A 17,920-nucleotide genomic window follows, 5' to 3' on the forward strand; every position below is an offset into this window, starting at 1 on the left:
TGTATTTAGATCATATTAAAAGAATTCAGGAGATCCTGTCAGTTTCTTTGCATGAGGAATGGAGAATGGGATTTATAGGATTTTTCACAATAAATCATGGGTATCAGTAGCAATTCCAGGAATTAAGTAGAAACTATAACATCAAGATTACAGCAGTTTACTGAACTCTACACAGGGATAGCTGGGATAGTTTCACAATGTGTAAAAAAATAATTGGCAAAACAACCACTTCTTATTGTCTTATTACTGTCCGGAGCCATTGCATGTGCTTCAGTTCTCTTAACCAAAAACTGTGTGACTCCTTCCATGGGCTGCTAAGTAAATAAACATGGAAATAGTGACATATGTTCTCCATCTGCACAGTCATGTGCTATATCTTCAGTGCTCAGAAATGTTATTTAATAGGAGTATAATCACTGTTGTTGAAAAGTATATTTAATGATAAAAATAAAGGATGTGGAAAAGAGGCCAAGTTTGGCACCTAATGCAGTAGTGACAGTTTATTGAGGGTCTGGCAGAAATGGCTTCACTTTCCTGTTTATAATAGCTTTTACTTGCTGCATTCCCCATCAGTGATTCAGCAACTGGAACTACTCTTGATCTGCAGAGAAAGGAGGCAGAAAGAGATTTTGGGTTTTTTTTTCCCTTCCATGATCTTATGCACCAACAGAGCAGAAAGGGAGCGTTTTACATTAGACTAGTAAAATAATTAAGGACCATACAGGGCTCTGTTATTATTTTGCCAGAGAACAAATTTCACAATTTTTGCTTCAATGTGAAGGAGAAAATCTGAGGATTTGAAGTCTGACTCCTCTTGGAGTCCTCATACAACTTGCTGCTTTCAGGAAAGCCAGTTCACTCCTTCAGTTTGACCAGAGAGTCATTTTTAGTTACACTCAAGTCCCAGGAATCATTGAACACAAAAATCTGTTCATGTTGCTGAGTAGGTGAATGCAATGCAAATGGATCTTCAACCACCAGGCATGTCCTTCACTTGCAGAAACCTATCAGTGCTGTGACACTTGGCATGAATGCTTTCTCAACTTCTAAACCCAAATCTGTTATTTTGGTTAAAATTACCTTTGAGGAATCCCAGGAGAAGGTGATCTGTTGATTTAGCCACTGGCTCTTGCTCCCTGCTTCTGCAAGAAACTGTAGGCTGTGCTGAACAAGCACCGTGAGTTGTGATTTCAGCGTGTCCCAACAGTTGCAGTCAGTAGAGTAGATTCTCACTTCTGTCCAGCTTTCTCTTGGTGCAGCACATCAGGAGTTGTTAAGGAACCAGGTTCTTTTCCCCAGCCCCAGCTCAGACTTCTTTCTTTCCAAGTAGTTCCTCTTTCCAGTTGCGGGTAAAAGAGGGCTATTTCTTCATTTCCAATGTGTGCCTCTAGCTCATGCAGAAGTTAACCAAGCAGCATATAGTGCAGCCCAGATGGGACTTTTTCACTCTTCTGATGTATATAACTGCCATCACTTGGCATTTGGTCTAGCGATAATTTTGGCCCTTTGGACATCTAGCTGCTTTTTAGTCCATCCTGTTAGGGAAGTGATGGGGTGGATTTGTTGGTACAGTGAGGAATAATGAAAAAGTAAGAAAAAATGTGGATTGACTTTCCTCCCTGCATCTGACTGTAATTCCCCACAGCAAATGTGTCCTTTCCTTCCCTCCCTTTTCCTTCTTAACTCAGAACCCTTTCTGTCAGCTGAAAGGAAGAGTAGAGTTTTCTGATACATGGAGAAAGGTGGACTTCCAGTGCCTTCTGATGAGACAGATACCAGATCTCTGAAACAGCTATTTGCTCATCTGTGTGTGGCACAAAATGTTGGGAGATCTTTTTAATGGAATTTCTTTACTTTGGCCTGTCTACTTTTTACAGTTTTGTAAAAGCAAAAAATTTAACTTCACAGCAAGTGTATTAAAATGTCAAATAAGAACAGGATGTTGAGGTTCCTTTTCAGTTTTTATGTATTTAAATTGAAGGAAACTATCCAGAGATCCAGGGCACGTAGAGCAGTACTATTGACAGTAGTATGCGCTGTCACATCAACAGTAATCAGGACTTACCGAGGAGTGTGTGACTGTGATTATGGTGAGGACCATGTCCAGAGAAGCCTACTGTATAGTAGTTCTGGTCTGAGCAAAGCATTTTCAGAATTAGTTTTACTTCCCCTTTTAAGTAAGGGCCTGATGGTGTGCAAAGTTTTGGACAGAAAATCTTCACTTGAACATAAATAAATTCATAAATTATCTATTTGCATGGCAAACTTTTCCCAATCAACAGAGTTAATTTCCCAGAAAGACCTTTTTGTCATTTCAGAATTTGTTGTGTTATTTTAGAAATATGCAGGGGTGTGAGGACATAAATCAGTATATAGGCTTAAAATACCAAAAGTGCTAGCATGAGCTGATACCTGTAGTTAGTAGACATGTTTATGTTTGCTTTGCATATGCCCTCCAAATGTATCACCAAGGTTAGCCTTGATCATTAAGGAACAGATTCTGTGCAAACAGCAAACCTGTAAACACTGTCTAAAATGCCACTGAGATTTAAACTAAAAGAGCTTCATTTCAATACATAAATGCCATTTCTGTATATACAAATTGCAGAAGTTGTCAGGATGTATTTTTTGAACTTGTAGCTTGAATGAAGCATGAATAAGCTTCTTTTTAAATTACAATACAGTACATAGAATCAGGATTTTCCTCTGTAAGTTACCCTCTGTAAAAGTGTATATAGTAGTCTTTATGATTGTAAAACATTTAAAATACTTTTAAAAACTCTGTTTCTTGCAATGGACATGTGTGGTTCGAGTATGAATCTCTTTAAGGCACTCAACATGTTTTTAACATATAATAGTTGGTCTGCTTTTTAAAGTTTTAAAACCAGGCATAAATGGATTTTCTATGTATTCTCAGTACTGCTGCTATTACTGAGGAGGATATTTTGCAGTCAGAATCATTGCTTTGCAGTAATCCTGTCTAAATGTGTTGGCCTCAAGCCTACCCAGGGATGCTCAGCAGAGTTGTGGCTCACAGCCAGGCCTCCCAGTAGAAGGAGGTCCTTGTAGGCATCCTAACTCCTAGAAGCTATGATAGCTCTTGGGCTTATATTCTTCAGCAGGCAGATTGTTCCCCACACTGTATATATGTGGGGTGCTGAGATGGGATGTTCACCCAAGGGCCTGCATCTCCTTCCAGGCAACTTTCCTGTTCTTTTACCCCATGAGAGAGGATCTAAAATCTTCATTTTTATCTTGAAAAAATTATTTCTGCTGAGAGTTTGTGATGACTGTTTGAAGTGCTTAAAGATCTAAAGCTAGATCATCTCAAAAGTGTCATTCCAAATGCTGCAGCCTACTTGGTAGTGGAATATTGCAGTTTTAATATCTATAAACTGAATAAAAGTGTGCATGAACCCCTCCCCATATATCATGTATGGAAGTACCTAAACTGCTGATTTGTTTCAGTGTGCTCTCCCCAGTGAGAGGAAAGTTGTAAATCTAATAAGGAGATGGAGCAAAATACACCAAATAGGAACAGAGAAGACATGTAGCTTGTTAAATTTCTAATCATGTTGCCATGAAGGTTCTTAAGGAATGTTGACAAAGAGCAGATGGATAAGCAGGTTCAGTGCTGTCTGAAATTAATGCAAAGCACATGCTGGGGATAGCAGGAGATATTAAAGAGTTGGAGAACATGGTGGGACTTAGCAGAAATCCTTCTCTGATCCCTACACTTAAAGGAAGGCTCAGGGTTTTCTTTTGCAGTCTGTGTACAAGTCAAACGTGTCAAATGTTTAACTAAAGCCACTTCCTTGAGTATTTTTTGTAATCCTAGCATACTCCTGACTCATGTTTTTTTTATGGCACCATACATGTTGCAAACTGCAGAAAGGTGGATTACAGTATCTGCCAGAGGTTTAGATTATTTTCTTCTTAGCTTTCCAAATGCATTTCATAGGCACAAAGTGCCCATTTTGAAAAACTTACCATATATGAGATTTTTAAAAAAACTATCTTCCCAGATAACTTAAAATGTGACAGCAAAAGCTGTAACTTCTGGATGCAGTCTCTACAGTGGAGACCCAGGATGTGGAAGGTCTTTGAGATGCTGGCTTAAAGATCTTCATGTGAAGGTCCACTGAGATACTTTTCAGAGACCAGGATAGTCTGTTTTTCTGCTGGCCCAAGCTGAGCATTTTTTGGCTTGTAAACAGCCATGGTTCATTGTTTGGTTTAGTAGAATACTTGAAAATTACAGAATCCCGGAGCACATTAGTGCCCCAAGTTTACGATTACAATAGTTACACCAAGAACCAAGAGATATCACTGTGAAATACATGGAGAGGACAGGGGCCTGAGGAGTTTCATGCAGTCATGGTTTCCGTCAGTATGGCTCCTGTGTTATTCATGTTCTGCCCTTGCAGAGGCCACTTACAAACCAACTGTGCAGCAGAAGCAGAATGTTTTTTGGAAGCAGGAGGAAGGGCTGGGCAGCACTGCACACTAATAATGCAGGGCATCCCAAACTCTCCCGCTGCTGCAGCAGTAAGTGGAAAGGCATCAGGAAGTCAGTGGCTGCTTGGTGTGGAATGGGGATCTCCATTTCCTTCATGACACCATGCATTATCCTTGTAAATCATATTTTATTTGGTAGGGCATTGTCACAGGGAATACATAACAGACCCTTGTTCCCAGTGTTTCTTCTAATAGAGGGTGCCCTGGCCTGACCCTTAGGCAAATCTGATCATGTAGTACCTTGTCACAATGAGAGATGCAGATGCCAGGGTAGAAGATGTAGCACAGGTTAATGTAATTTCTTTGTACTTCCTTCCTAATGAAGGTTTTTTTATAGAGAGCCCCATTCATGGTGACAAATTTAAAACATGACAGATGGCCAATACAGCTACCACAGCACTTGTTTCACACACATGAAGGTCAGGGTCACATATTTTCGAATTTTCTTTTTTTTTGGCTGTTGCCAAGGCTCAAGAATCTCAGGCTGTAGTTCTCCTCCAAGGGCATAGGTGTAAGTTAATTTGAGGTTTTGGTTGTTCTGATGCTGTGGACTGTAATTCAGAGTAGTTCTAGGCACACACTGGATCATCCACATAACTTCCAATGAATAAAAGTACAAGACTACATATGCTAGGTCAAAGATCCACATAACTGAAAGTCTCCTGTCTATGTATATTCAGTAACAAAGCCTGAGGAAATAGGGAAAGAATTGAATACAAACATCCAGTGATAAATGTTTAAAGATTCTGTGACCTATGAATCGCATCATTCTTAGTAGGCACCAGCAAACCAAAATAAGAATAGTGTTCATGGTGTATTCTGATTCTGGGACAGATTCACTATTTCATTATGTCAAATGAATATCCATTTAATCACTGTCATAAAAGTAATTACAGTAGCATAAAACCAGTTTGATTAAATGAAAACTAGCTTTCTTTCCTCATTTAAGAAGTTTGGGGATTGAGTTATAAAGACTATGTATTTGTGATTTGCATCAAATGTCATTTCATTTAGGCTTTACACATATGGGGAAAAAAAATGAGAAGAGACAACAATCGTCACAGTGACAGTGTACAAATAGAGCTCAGGTTGATGCAGGAGAGAGCAGGATATTGCCTAGCTGATTCCTGCCACATCTCGCAAAAGATAAACCCTTAATCGGATCCCTCATTAGCATCAAGTGTGGAAAAAACAGCTCATACCAGGGATTACTTAGTAAATGTAGTTAGTGGGAAAAATTATGCATTGAAGAAAATACAAAATCCCTCAAACTAATCTCTGAAATACACAGAGTTTGACTGTCCTCTCTCTTACACTGGGATAAATGAAGAATAATTCCATTTCAATGACTTAGATACACTAGTGTAATTGGAGAGGAAATTGAGCTTGCCTGCTCTCCCAGGATTTTAAAAGATTTACATTTTTAAGGCAGAGCTGTTTATCCTTAAAATTTGTACTCGTACATTCAGAGGAAGAATCTTGACCCTGTGTCACAGAGTAGAACCCTTTGATACATGATCTCTACCTGTTTAAATCTAGACTGGAGTCTTTGTCCCATCATGTGGGTTCAGTACCATAACTTTGCCACTGGCTTTTGAGCTTTACAGTTTATAAAAAGCCATACTGGATAATACATGTTGAGTGGTTGGTGAATCTCTGAAATATACCTTGTTTTACGTTGTCACTTATGCACTGTTAAATTCTTCTGTCTTGAAGGATAAAATATCAATGTTGACATTTATTGTAGACAGACAGAGCAGAAGAATTCCTACTGAATTTTAAAGTTTGTCCTTTGATTTTTTTGATGGACATTCCTGACTTTCTATGTCCATTGTTCAGTTCCTGGCAATGTCTTGATGTTCAGTTATGTTGTAAATATATGTGCATTGACTGAAATGTTTTTATGCTTACCCCGTGGCTCTTTTTTTCTAGCAAACCTATGTCATACTTCCTTTCTAGTGATTTCTTTTCTATGTGCACCTTTTTTTTTTGATAGGTTAGGTAGTAGGAAAGTATGTTCTATTGGTGGCCTAAGAAGTTATCAGGCCTTATAGTGTTCAAAACCAGAAAAGACATGCTGGATTTTCTTGATGTTTTTTCAGTTAGTTATATACCCTAGGAGAGCATAATTGAAGAGGAAAATGCAAGAGGCATGCTGAAGCAAGCATGTATTTATTCCCATTTCTAATCAGAAGGTTATTGTGCTGTCATTACCACAGACAATAGAATCTGAATTTGAATCGTTGGTGAATATCTACCATTTTATGAAAGCAGATTGTAGTTGATGACAACTTCAGTATGAGATATCTTTGTGTGCCTGGGGAGTTTGGGGCCTGTGCTTCCTTGAGTTAGCACACAAATCCCTGCTTCCAGATAGCCTTTCATTCTTGTAACAAAGAGGTAATCCTCTGGTGTAACTCAGTATTCACTATTCTGGTCTCAATGTTTACATTAAACAAAAAGCATTTCCTTGCTCCTCCCCTTGCTTCTGGGTAAAGAACAACATGGTTTACCTATAGGCAGTAGAAGATCATACATGCAAATGTGCACATAAGTGTCCTCTGTTTAAAGGCTGATTCTGTTAAAATTGTTTCTTGCCTTTTTTGTCATTCTTGACCGGTGCCAGATTGATGCTTATTTACACTGGGGTTCATTCACACACTATTTTGAGCCTTTTTACACCATCACATTGTTGACAAAGGGAAGCAAGCCTTGAAAAAAAAATACTAATTGTTTTTACCAGTTAGCACTGGACAAAATGATCTCTCACTGCAGTTGTTTTTTGGAGGTATAGAGGGCTTGTTGGTGAGTTGAAATTTTGGCACTGCTTGATTCTCAGAAACGACCTCAGAGAGACACCTGTACCATCAGTCTTGGATAGGGCCACATGTACTCTCCAGATCTGCTTGCCCCGCAAGTTCCCTCTTGCCTCTGAATGCATTGCTGTGTGTAGACTTGGGCCATGCTGTACTGCTGTCTTGAGCAGGAGGGCATGGGTCTGCAGTTTAGCTGGGGCAGGTATGGGCAAGTCCAGTCTCACTTTCACAGCTGATTTTGAAGGGTTTTAAACTAAGCTGTGGCCAGCCATCTCTAAGGCTGTGATGGAAACACACAGCGCTCAGCAGGCTTGTGATCCATTCTTAAACCATGCCTTGGCATCACAGGGTAGACTACATGATCTCACACGTTTGGAAATAGCTCTGTAACCTAGTGTTACCTTGTGGAAATTTTGAATGTAGCTTGTGTGGAGTTCCATAGCTGAATATACCTAGGGGAGATGTGGGGTCAGTGAGCGGTTTAGGGACTCAGGCTTGGAGAAGGCCAAGATAAGACATAGTTCAACTTTTTAGAAGGGTAGTGGGAAGCATTTGAAACATACAAAAAGAATCAGGGCAATTGGGAAAATGTGTCTTTCCCAGTGGAGACATTAATAACCATTTTAACAGCATTATTTACCTCCTGCTGCTTCACTGGAAAGAGCAAATTGTAAGTATAATTTCAGAAAGAACATTTTTTGTCAAATCCAGACTGATTCAAAGCCATAAGCAAATTAATGGGTTTGTTGTTAAAAATGCTGGTGTCATAAAATGGATGATTATTTTTATCCCATAGTTCTCAAAACAGAAACAGAGAAGAGCTGCTGCTTCTTCATCTGAGGTTGCAAGAAAGAGAGAAGTTAGGCTGAGTTTCTGTTGTTTTGTTGTGTTTTTTTTTAATGAAACATTTAGTTTAGTCATTTTATATGTCACCCAAAGAACAGTAGAGACTAATTTATTTTCACTGGCATATGGAGGGCAGCTTTGTCATACAGCAGGTCCCCTGTGATACTTGCACTTTTTCCTGAATCGTTTTGGAGGCACATCATCACTTTGTTGCTGGATACTGATTAGTTTTAACAAGGATGCACAGAGACTTCCATGAAGTGTCAGAAGAAAGTATTTCAGAGATTTGAGAGTAATACCTCTGATACTTAGTCAGTTTGGAGGTGGTCATCTGAAGCATGAAAGAGTATTTCAGAGAGACCTGATGTCCAGGGAGGGGATTTCCGCACAGAAGAGAGGAAGGAATCAGCAGTAGTCCCAAGAGTAATGTCTCAGATAGAAAAAGCAGGTGAGCTACAAGAAAGGGATTTTTTTTTGCAAATTCTTTTTGGAAAGTCCCAAAACAAAAATGAAAAATTATCAGCTTTTTCCTTCCTGAAATGCTTTGATTTGTACTTAAGTGTGTTTAAAATACCGATCTGTGAAGCCAATTTACAGCACCCCAAATCGCCTCTTAACTGCTAGCCACTTGGTTGCTTTCTCCAAAATAAAACTGGAAATTTTTCTGAAGAGGAAACAAAAATATTATGACTGGATGCTATTCAAAAGATCATGCTCCTTCTGGAAAGAATAAGTGCTACCTGTTCATATGGGTGGGGGTTTTTTTAAGTATAATCTGTAAAGTTTGGCTTATGAAAATCAATTCTGCCATGATAGATGAGGGAAAAGAAAGCTGGGGTTTCTTTGGAGGTTTTTTTATTTGTTGTTTGGTTGGGGGTTTTTTTCCACAGTTGCCTAGAAAGAAGGAAGTTGTTTTTATTAAAAAAAGTCAGAGTATTTTAGCACTTAAGTCACAGAACAAACAGAGTTGCCCCAATATCTACCAAAGAAAAGACTGATACTGACAGAATCCCTGAACTCTAGGAAATATACCTCAATAGGAGAGATTTGCTCCAGAAGCAGAGCACACCTGACTGTGTAAGGTAGAAGGCACTCGAGGGTGTTTATGGTTGTACAGTTCTTTATACAATCTAGAGCTACAACAGATGCTATAAAATAATTCTCCTGAGGGGAGAAAATGAGAGCCTGACTTGCCATCTGCAAGAGAGTGTGGCCACTAGGAAAATTTGTAGATGGTGAAATTAATGACATGAGAGATTTTTTAGCTGGGTTTCAATGTTGATATTACTTAACCTTCTCAAAATATTTCCTGAACTTTACATCAAGAGGTGTGTTTTTCAGCACAAGTGCCTTTGAGATCTGTTTCAAATGGTAATCTGATGAAACAATACTTCACTTTTCCAGCACCTGTTGATTAGTCACTCCCCTGTTTTCTCACATCATCCTTCTGAAATAAATAATTATGGTGGTTTTCCTGAAGAATGGGATACAAGGCAGAGATAAGACTCAGACTGATCCAACCAATCTGAAGTTCTTATGTGAGAAGTTCCTTTTCCCAATGCATTTTCCCTGCCTCTGAAGACATATTAATCTCTTTAAGGCTTGTGCATGTAGATGCACAGAGTTAAAAATATTAAATGGGGTATAAATGAGTCCAAAAGCTTTGGGGAGCAGTTGCTTTGATTAATTAGTTCATTGTTTATGGTTCATACATTATAGCAAGTATAGTGTGTAGAACATCTATGATGTGTAAATTCAGGTCAGGATTTTTTGCTTGCTTGTTACTAAGAATGTGTATGCATTAAACTTCAGTGTAGTTTTGAATGGCAAGGATTTTGTCTGAACTAATTTTTTACACTTCTAAATCAAGAAAGTCTTCATGAGGTAAGCACAGTGAAAATCTGGTGTGTCTTCTGGGTTCCTTTCAAGAATAATCATGCACTTAAATGTCAGTCCCCAGGTGTCCCTAAGGGACACTGGATGTCTGAAGAAGAAAAAATAATGTAAAAAGATGAAGCGATACACCTGAAAAATTATGCTAGCTGTGAAAGGTGGGTATCCTGAACTCCTTTCTGTCATGTTTTCTTTTGCTCAACAGCTTGTCCACCAGGAACATACAAGCCTGAAGGTTCACCAGGTGGAATCAGCACTTGCATCTCATGTCCTGATGAGAATCATACTTCTCCACCAGGAAGTACCTCTGTTGAGGATTGTACATGCCAAGAGGGATATCATGCTGTAGGACAAACCTGTGAAGGTAAGTGTTTCCATCCAGGAGCACAATACCCTTGGAATGCACAATGCAGTGCTGGGACAGTTTTGTTATTTGTGCTTGCGCTCTGAATAACATGTCAGATTGCATGCAGGATTTTCTGTGTCGTTCCAAAACAACAGAAATACCAAGACGCAAGTCTAGTTGGAAATGAAAAAAACTGTTTTCCTTCAGTAGCCTGTTGTACTCCAGCTAGCATCATAACTCTGTTGTGGTTGTTTAATTATTTAGTTGTTCACTGCCCTGAACTGAAGCCCCCTGAAAATGGTTACTTTGTCCAGAATGTCTGCAACAATTACTTTAATGCTGCCTGCGGGATCCGATGCAAAGCAGGATTTGATCTTGTGGGAAGCAGCATCCGCCTTTGTCAGCCAAATGGCCAGTGGTCTGGATCAGAGGCTACTTGCAGAGGTATGGATGTCGTGTGTTTGGAAAGTCTTTTTCTGTTGGATTAGTTTGTTCTCAACAGTGGCTTTCTCTGCTCACTACATAGTTGGGCATGCAGATCTGATCCTGGGTAGCTCATGGGTCAAAGAATGTTCCAAAGGTAAACTCCCACTCCAGTCACTGTTTTGCTCCTTCCTAAAATGGAAGAATATCTACAATAGATAATGCAGAGCAATATTTACTAGACAGACAGTCTTTTGCAAGTGACTCTACACTCCTTCCTTAAACCTCTCTCCACCTAATGTCTGTGGATCTTGTATCTACATTATGTCGATCCAGTGAACCTAGCAAGTAGTCAAATACATAACAAGACCTTGCTGCATCAGTGTTTTAGAATATCCACCAGACTCCTGGCATAGATAGGTGTTAGCTTTGGGAGACATCAATCATGGAAGAATTCCATTTTGCTTTCTTACACTTCCTTCTCATGAAAAATAAGAATGCTTGGGCCTTGAGCATAGTCTCTGGAAGAATTTTGAGTGAAGTTTCACTAGGGAACAAGTGGCGATGTCCTAGAGGCTCACTGTAAGAGAATATTTGCTGGAAAAGAAACAAACAAGGTGTGAAAGGGAGGAGTCATGGGGAGGAGCACCCTGAAAAATTTTTCGTGGAGCTCTTACAATTACACAGGAATGCAGTTTTGCTTTGTTATCACTTGTCTCTGCCTGAGATTGAGTTCTTGATGATTTAGGGTGGGAGCTGCATCCCTATGTAGTCCTGTCTGGTATGTTTTCCAAAGAGGGCTTTTAAAAACAGGTAGCAGCTCTCATCTCCTTAACAGACAGGGGTTGTAGTTCAACATGTTTAACTTGTTAGATGCACTTGACATTAGTATGCTCTGCTGGAAGCTAGTAAATAAGAACTCATCAGTTCCTTCTGTAACTCTTGCCCCACCGTTGAGTTCAGGGAAAGAGGCAGAATAGATCCTTCAAGGCATTAGCACTTTATGCCACTAGAGAAAACACTTCAGCCCTTAAAGAAACAGCAAGTCATGAGTCTGAAAGGAGAGATCTGAGCTAGACGTCAGTTCCTCAGAACATTCTTATATAGCAGTTCATTTCTGCTTACATTGCAGGAATCTTCTTCAGATAATCCTGGAAAACTTAGTCTTCCTTTATAGCTTCCAGTGACAGAAAGCATAAAGGAAAAGCTTTCAACAGAAAATAAATTACTGGCCAGTACTATGAGAGTATCTTGAGAAGCTTGACTTAGAGCTGTTGTCTTTCCAGCAGTCAAAATATAGACCGAAGATGCATGCTACTTCAGGTAGACTGGGATACTTTGAAAGAGCACCTGTCAGTCAAATCTTCTGTCACCCAGTAGCGTCCAGTGCAAAAAATATGGGGGAAGCTGCAGTCAGCCACGAGAAAAGGATCCTTCATCTCCACTGTCTATAGAGAAGTAGAAGATTCTTCTTTCCAAGTTCTTTCCAAGTACTTGGAAAACTTTCTGGGACATTAAAAAATATTCTATTGTGTGTTGCTGCATGATCTTCCTTTAACAGAGGATTTGTCTAGGAGATGGGAGAAAAGTCTGCCATGAGATACTGTCTTGATGTTGAGTTAATCCATTTGAAGCAGTGAAAGAATATATTTTTGTTGTGCCATGCTCCATCATACCGAAGACTTATTTAAAAAATAATTTATTACGAAATCCTACCTTTACATGTGCCGGATCTGCTAGTTTTGATTCACTCAGCTATGAAAGGGAGCAAGATCAAAGGCACAGTTTATAGCTGTCTTGTTAATCCCAGGAGTATTTTATCACATAAATTAGGAAGGGAGACTGAAGGAAATCTCTTTGCACTGCTTTGGATTTTGACATTAAACACTCATCAGTTGTTCTGCTAGCTAAAATCTGCTGTGCTGTTGGAAAGTGATGAATGCAGTTGTGTCATGCAATTAACAGTGACCCATGGTAAAAAAACACTACAGATCTTATATTTAATCCAGAAAAGTGTATTGAGAGAAAACCCAGAGCAAGCAGAATATACCATTGTTGCTTTCACTGGCTTTATGGAAATATTTCTTGGTTGTGGAAAATGCCTTATTGACAAGTGGGTGGTTTTGTGTTTAATGCATGGAACCGTAACCAGGATATCAAGGGCTCAGTTACAGGCTTCTGCCAGAGCCATATGGAGACACTGCATAAGAATGAACATTGAAACACTGAGGAGGCAGAAGCACTACAGTTATGCAGTCCTTCCAGAAGAGGTGGCTAGATTTACAAGGTAGTGGAAGGGAGTGCAGTCTCTGTATGCACATTAACATTGCTGAGAGCCTCCTCAGTGCTCTTAATTCATTCAGGCTTTTTCAATAATGCATTAGAGTTTGGTAGAATTTGCTTCCTTTTACCACAGATCAGGTATTAAAGGCTTCCACAGAAACCTTGAGAAAGACTGTTCTCTTCTGTGTAAACATGTGTGATTCAGCTGCAAAAATCTTACTCACTTGACTATAGTTGAGATACAGTGTGTTGGGAAGCTGCTCTGAATCTCTCGGTGCCTCTTGCAAGATGGAAGTTTCAGGATCTTCTTTGTACTCTTAAAAGCACTTTGTAGAGGATGCCTGTGCATGTGCAAGCACAAGAGGAATAGTACTTTCAGAGTGTAAACATGAGACAGTGGTAAAACTGGCATCCCAAACCGCAGTCATCTAGATCTCTGAAGCCATCACTTCTGCCAGCAAGGTCAACAGAAGCTGTGGAAAACAATCCAGGGAGAGCAGAGTTTAGGGAACTTAAGTCATTTTTACTATATTTTTGAGCAGTCACACTGTTTATATGTGTGTATTTTCTCTCCCCCTTATAACTATTGAACATACCGAGCAGTATCTGCCAGCTTCAGTTGAGAGCAGGGATTTCAACCCTATGAGTTTTCCACTACTAGTTTTCGAAAATCAGTAGCAGGTTATTGAAGAGAGACATGAATTATTAAAGGAAAGGTGCACTAGGACCACAGCAGGCATCTACACATTTGGACTTGATATCACCCAGTTGTCATACGTGCATCATCATCACATAGTCATGGCCAGGCAGTATGTGTACAGCTTAGCTGTTCGAGAAGCCCAAAGGCTAGGCAGTGTGTATGTAGCTCAGAGTCTTGTCCACAGGGGAGCAAGGGGACAAATGCAGGAGTGTAAGATACTGGCTGAAAAGCAAGAGAGCTGGAGGCAGTGCAACAGAAGTAGGTCCTAGTAGAAGAGCTTGAGGTTGTGACACTGAAACAAAGAACATAAATCCAGGCCATACCAGTGCTACTACTTTTTTCTTCTTACTATCATTCAGCTGTTTTGGGATCAGTCTTAATGACAGTGTAGCTTTGTGTTAAATTGCAGCATCAGAATTCGGTAACAAAACAATAATAGACAATCTGAGGATCACCCGTCATGCTCCACTTCCCTTTCTGCATGTGCATCCTGCACAGGACTGCTTTCTTCTTGGCATCACACGGCTGGCAATGTTCATGAGACGCAGTAGGAGAAAGGCCTCTATGCCAAGCAGCAGCCAGGACTGCCTCTATAGGGAGCCTGACACCTGAAACTGAAAGGGTCTCTTTTGTCTCAGCAACAGTATAATGTTCCTTTTCATCTCTCCTGGTCCTGTTGTCTGTGAATGCCATGTATTCCTTCTTCCTCTCTCTCTCTCTCCCCACAGCCATGATGAATGTCTGCCGATTTGTGGAGGCTCACACATGTCTGTGTCTACATCAGTACACTCCAGAGTGTCTGACAATGTTCTGAGCACTGGGAGAGTCATCTGCCCTGCTAATAAGCTCTTAGTCTCTTTTCTGGCATACTCTCAGCCCACACCAGACTGCCAGTTGGAAATCCACCAAAGAACTCTCAGGCATGGCTGGGGGATTATAAACTTCCAAAGACACACACTTTTCCACAGGATTCCATTTGCTGGAGCTGTCCCGCTTTGAAGGCTGATAGACATTACTAGCACAAGCCACACACTGTGACAGATGCCTTCAATGGCTAGGAATACTTCTGAGCATAGTTAGTTTGCTGTTTGCTAGCCTGGACATACATCAGAACATAGGTGAGCTTGGAAATGTGTGCTCAACCTCACACATGCTATGTAAGACTCTGTTTCAGGAAGAGGAAGGCATCAAGCCTTCGAAAAAAATCAGCCCTGTACCAGCCCTATTCCCTAAATTTGTACAAACTACTGTAACTAGTGTACAAGCCAGTACCTGTCCCACCCCTGAAAACCTGGGCAAACTAGTGTAACTCCGCTGATTCTCAGTACTGCAGAGTGAACTGGTGGTTTTTTCCCCTTGCAGTTCGAACATGTCCCAAACTTCGGGCTCCTGAAAATGGACACATTAATTGTTCAACGGCTGATATCTCCTATAAGACAGTATGTTTTGTCACCTGCAATGAGGGCTATGAAATAGAAGGAAACACCAAACTCACCTGCCAGGGAACCTCACAGTGGGATTCAAAGGAGCCAAAGTGTGTGGGTAGGTATCTGATCCCATGCTGTCTGTTCATGTCAGAGTTCAGCCTTTTCTAACATGCCATCACAAGTGAGAAGCTCTCTCTATTTTATTACATGGTGAAGCTAAGAAGGTATGAGGATTTGTCTATGAATGTTTTATACAGGTCTTAGAAGTTGGGGAGGAACAAAGGAATTTGTAAATGGAGAAAGTGGACAGATTATTATTGAAATCCAGCACAAACAGCTGATAATTAAAAGGTTGTTGCATCCAGTGAATGTTAAGACACTGTCACACAACGTGTTGTAGGAAACACACAAGTTATGGGTCTATACCACAGATTAAATGTGAGCAACCAGGGGTTTGAGTTACCATCTTAAAGCTAAAGATGACCTCCAGATAAAGACTTAGGTGTGTTAGCCAGGCACTGTGAGTGCTGAGTAGAGGTGTGGTAGTTGTCACTTCTGCTGAACTCCAAGCAGAAAATAAGAGGTTAGGCAAATTAGGGACCAGGCACCTCTAAAGCAGGATTCAGAGGTCCTGCCAGCTGTGCAGATACAGGTAAGTATACATTGCTGTTTCAGAAATAGAGGATTGTAGATTTCAGAAGTATCCATTTAGGACTAGTGACAGGTATTAAATTAACTTAGAAAGGTAAGAGGAAGAAATACAGTCAAAAACACTTCCAAGGGTAGACTAAAAAAAAAAAAAAGTACAAGCTTAAAGTCCAGCATTTCAGAAGCTGATCCAGTGCTGACTGAAGTCAGGGTGAAGTATATGTCACCTGGGTCCAGACTTGGCTTGAACCTGTGACTATTTTTCCCTGTTCTGCTGTAGGCTTAAAACTGTGGACTTTGCATGAGACAAGAAGAAATTTCTAACTGTAAATGTTGAAATGTTCAACTGAAATGTTGAAATGATGAAAACAATCCACAAGTATTAATTTATCAAGACATTTTGTTAAGAGATCCTGATCTTTATTCTGTTGAAGTCAGTGGAAGAACTTCAATTAACTTCAAAAGGAAGGGACCCTGAAATCCTGTTGGAAGATTATAATTGGAAGATTAACTGTATTCATCAGCTGAATTCATCCTTCCTAGCTTAGCATTTTGATTATTAAAATCCAGCTCCACTCTGTAGCAGAGGATTTCTTCACACCATGTAATATTGCCTCCATTCCTGGATTACCCATGACAATATCTTATTTTTGCTGAGTCTGAAAATCCAGTATAAAAGTTACCTTTGATTATCACAGAGGGAAGAGTGTTAGCTGGAAAATATGTCTGCTGATTATTCTCGTGGCTAGTGTTTAGAACAAGCTTGCTGAGATTCTTGTTCGGTATAGATGTGTGGAATTTTCTTCAGGAGAGGATGCAAATGAGAAGACTAATGTTGTGTCCTCCTCAAAAAATACCTTTTGTACTCATTTTCTGAATGTTCATCATTATCATGGAGACATTCTCCATTTATTTTTAGTCTGAACAACTCCTAGCTATTATCATCTGCTACATAAAAAGTACCAGAAATCCTGCTGTATTTAGACATTTGTAAGTGGTGATTTATTAATTGCCTACCCCTCTATTACAAAAATTAAGTGGAATTGGGTTTTGTTTCTTACGTTGAAACAGATTTCTTGGACCTTAGGGTACTCTCCTAGATATTTTTCTGAATGATTTTCAGTTTGAATGTGCAGCAGTGCAAAGTTTACCATATTTAAAAGTTAGATCACTGACACTGTACTACAACCATCTGTAACCATAACTGACACTGTACCATAACATAGCCTGGATTGTTTACAGTCACTTCTGTGAGGTCTGTTGTCATATGCATCTTTTTCCAAGAGACTGGAAGTTAATGCAAGTTCAGCTATTACATATGTTTTAAATTTTTATATTTTTCGTGAAGGTTGCTGTTAGCAATGAGTTACTTTTGAGTAGGTTACACATATAGATGGTTTGCAAACAAAGTATCTGCTGAAGAAGGAATCTTTGTCATTTGTCCAATTTGAAAAAAAAATCCACAGTCATGTTCTTGTGTTTTCTTCCCCATTGGCAAAAGGTTAATATCTAGCATGTTAAAATTAATGAATTTTGCAAAATTAATTTTGCAAGATACAGTTCTTGCTTTGCTCAATAGTGAAGGTGACCAATACAGATGGCATCCAGGGTGTTGATGCCACCTAGTGTTGAAAGAATTACTACTCCACACTTGTAATGGTAGTTGGCCAATTCTTTCACTGAAACATTGTGTTTGGAAAGGTGTTGATGGAAGGACTCGTAATTTCCTTGGTAGTCTTTTCTTTTGTTACAATATTGAAGTTCCTCTTGATGTTGAGAATTATCATAGTGTTGTGGTTCATCCCAAGCAGTTGCAGACAAAAGCAGACTCTTGTGTCTCCTTAGAAGTACTTTTTTCCTCTCTCTCTATTAATTCCCCATCCATATGTCTAACATCATGGATATCACTCTGCTCCACATGAAGTCCAGACTTCCTAGGTAATCTTCATCAAATTCTGGAATTGAGCAGAGATAAAAAGGCCCAATACCATTGTTACAGGGTTTGGGGGGGGGGGGGGGT

The 17,920-nt window shown here is 39.7% G+C and overlaps 1 protein-coding gene across 1 annotated transcript in view; it reads left to right on the plus strand.

Annotated features, from left to right (window-relative positions):
• The window catches only part of SVEP1 (sushi, von Willebrand factor type A, EGF and pentraxin domain containing 1), a 108,601-nt gene that overhangs the window by 15,571 nt on the left and 75,110 nt on the right, over nt 1-17,920 (plus strand). The window contains exons 3-5 of the mRNA XM_026866617.1: nt 10,279-10,437; nt 10,684-10,863; nt 15,188-15,367. Of these exons, the coding sequence (XP_026722418.1) occupies nt 10,279-10,437; nt 10,684-10,863; nt 15,188-15,367 (519 nt within the window). The remainder of the gene's footprint in view (nt 1-10,278; nt 10,438-10,683; nt 10,864-15,187; nt 15,368-17,920) is intronic.

The sequence above is a fragment of the Athene cunicularia genome (assembly GCF_003259725.1).
Source record: "Athene cunicularia isolate RWA chromosome Z unlocalized genomic scaffold, athCun1 chrZ_part3, whole genome shotgun sequence".
Taxonomy (NCBI): Eukaryota; Metazoa; Chordata; class Aves; order Strigiformes; family Strigidae; genus Athene; species Athene cunicularia.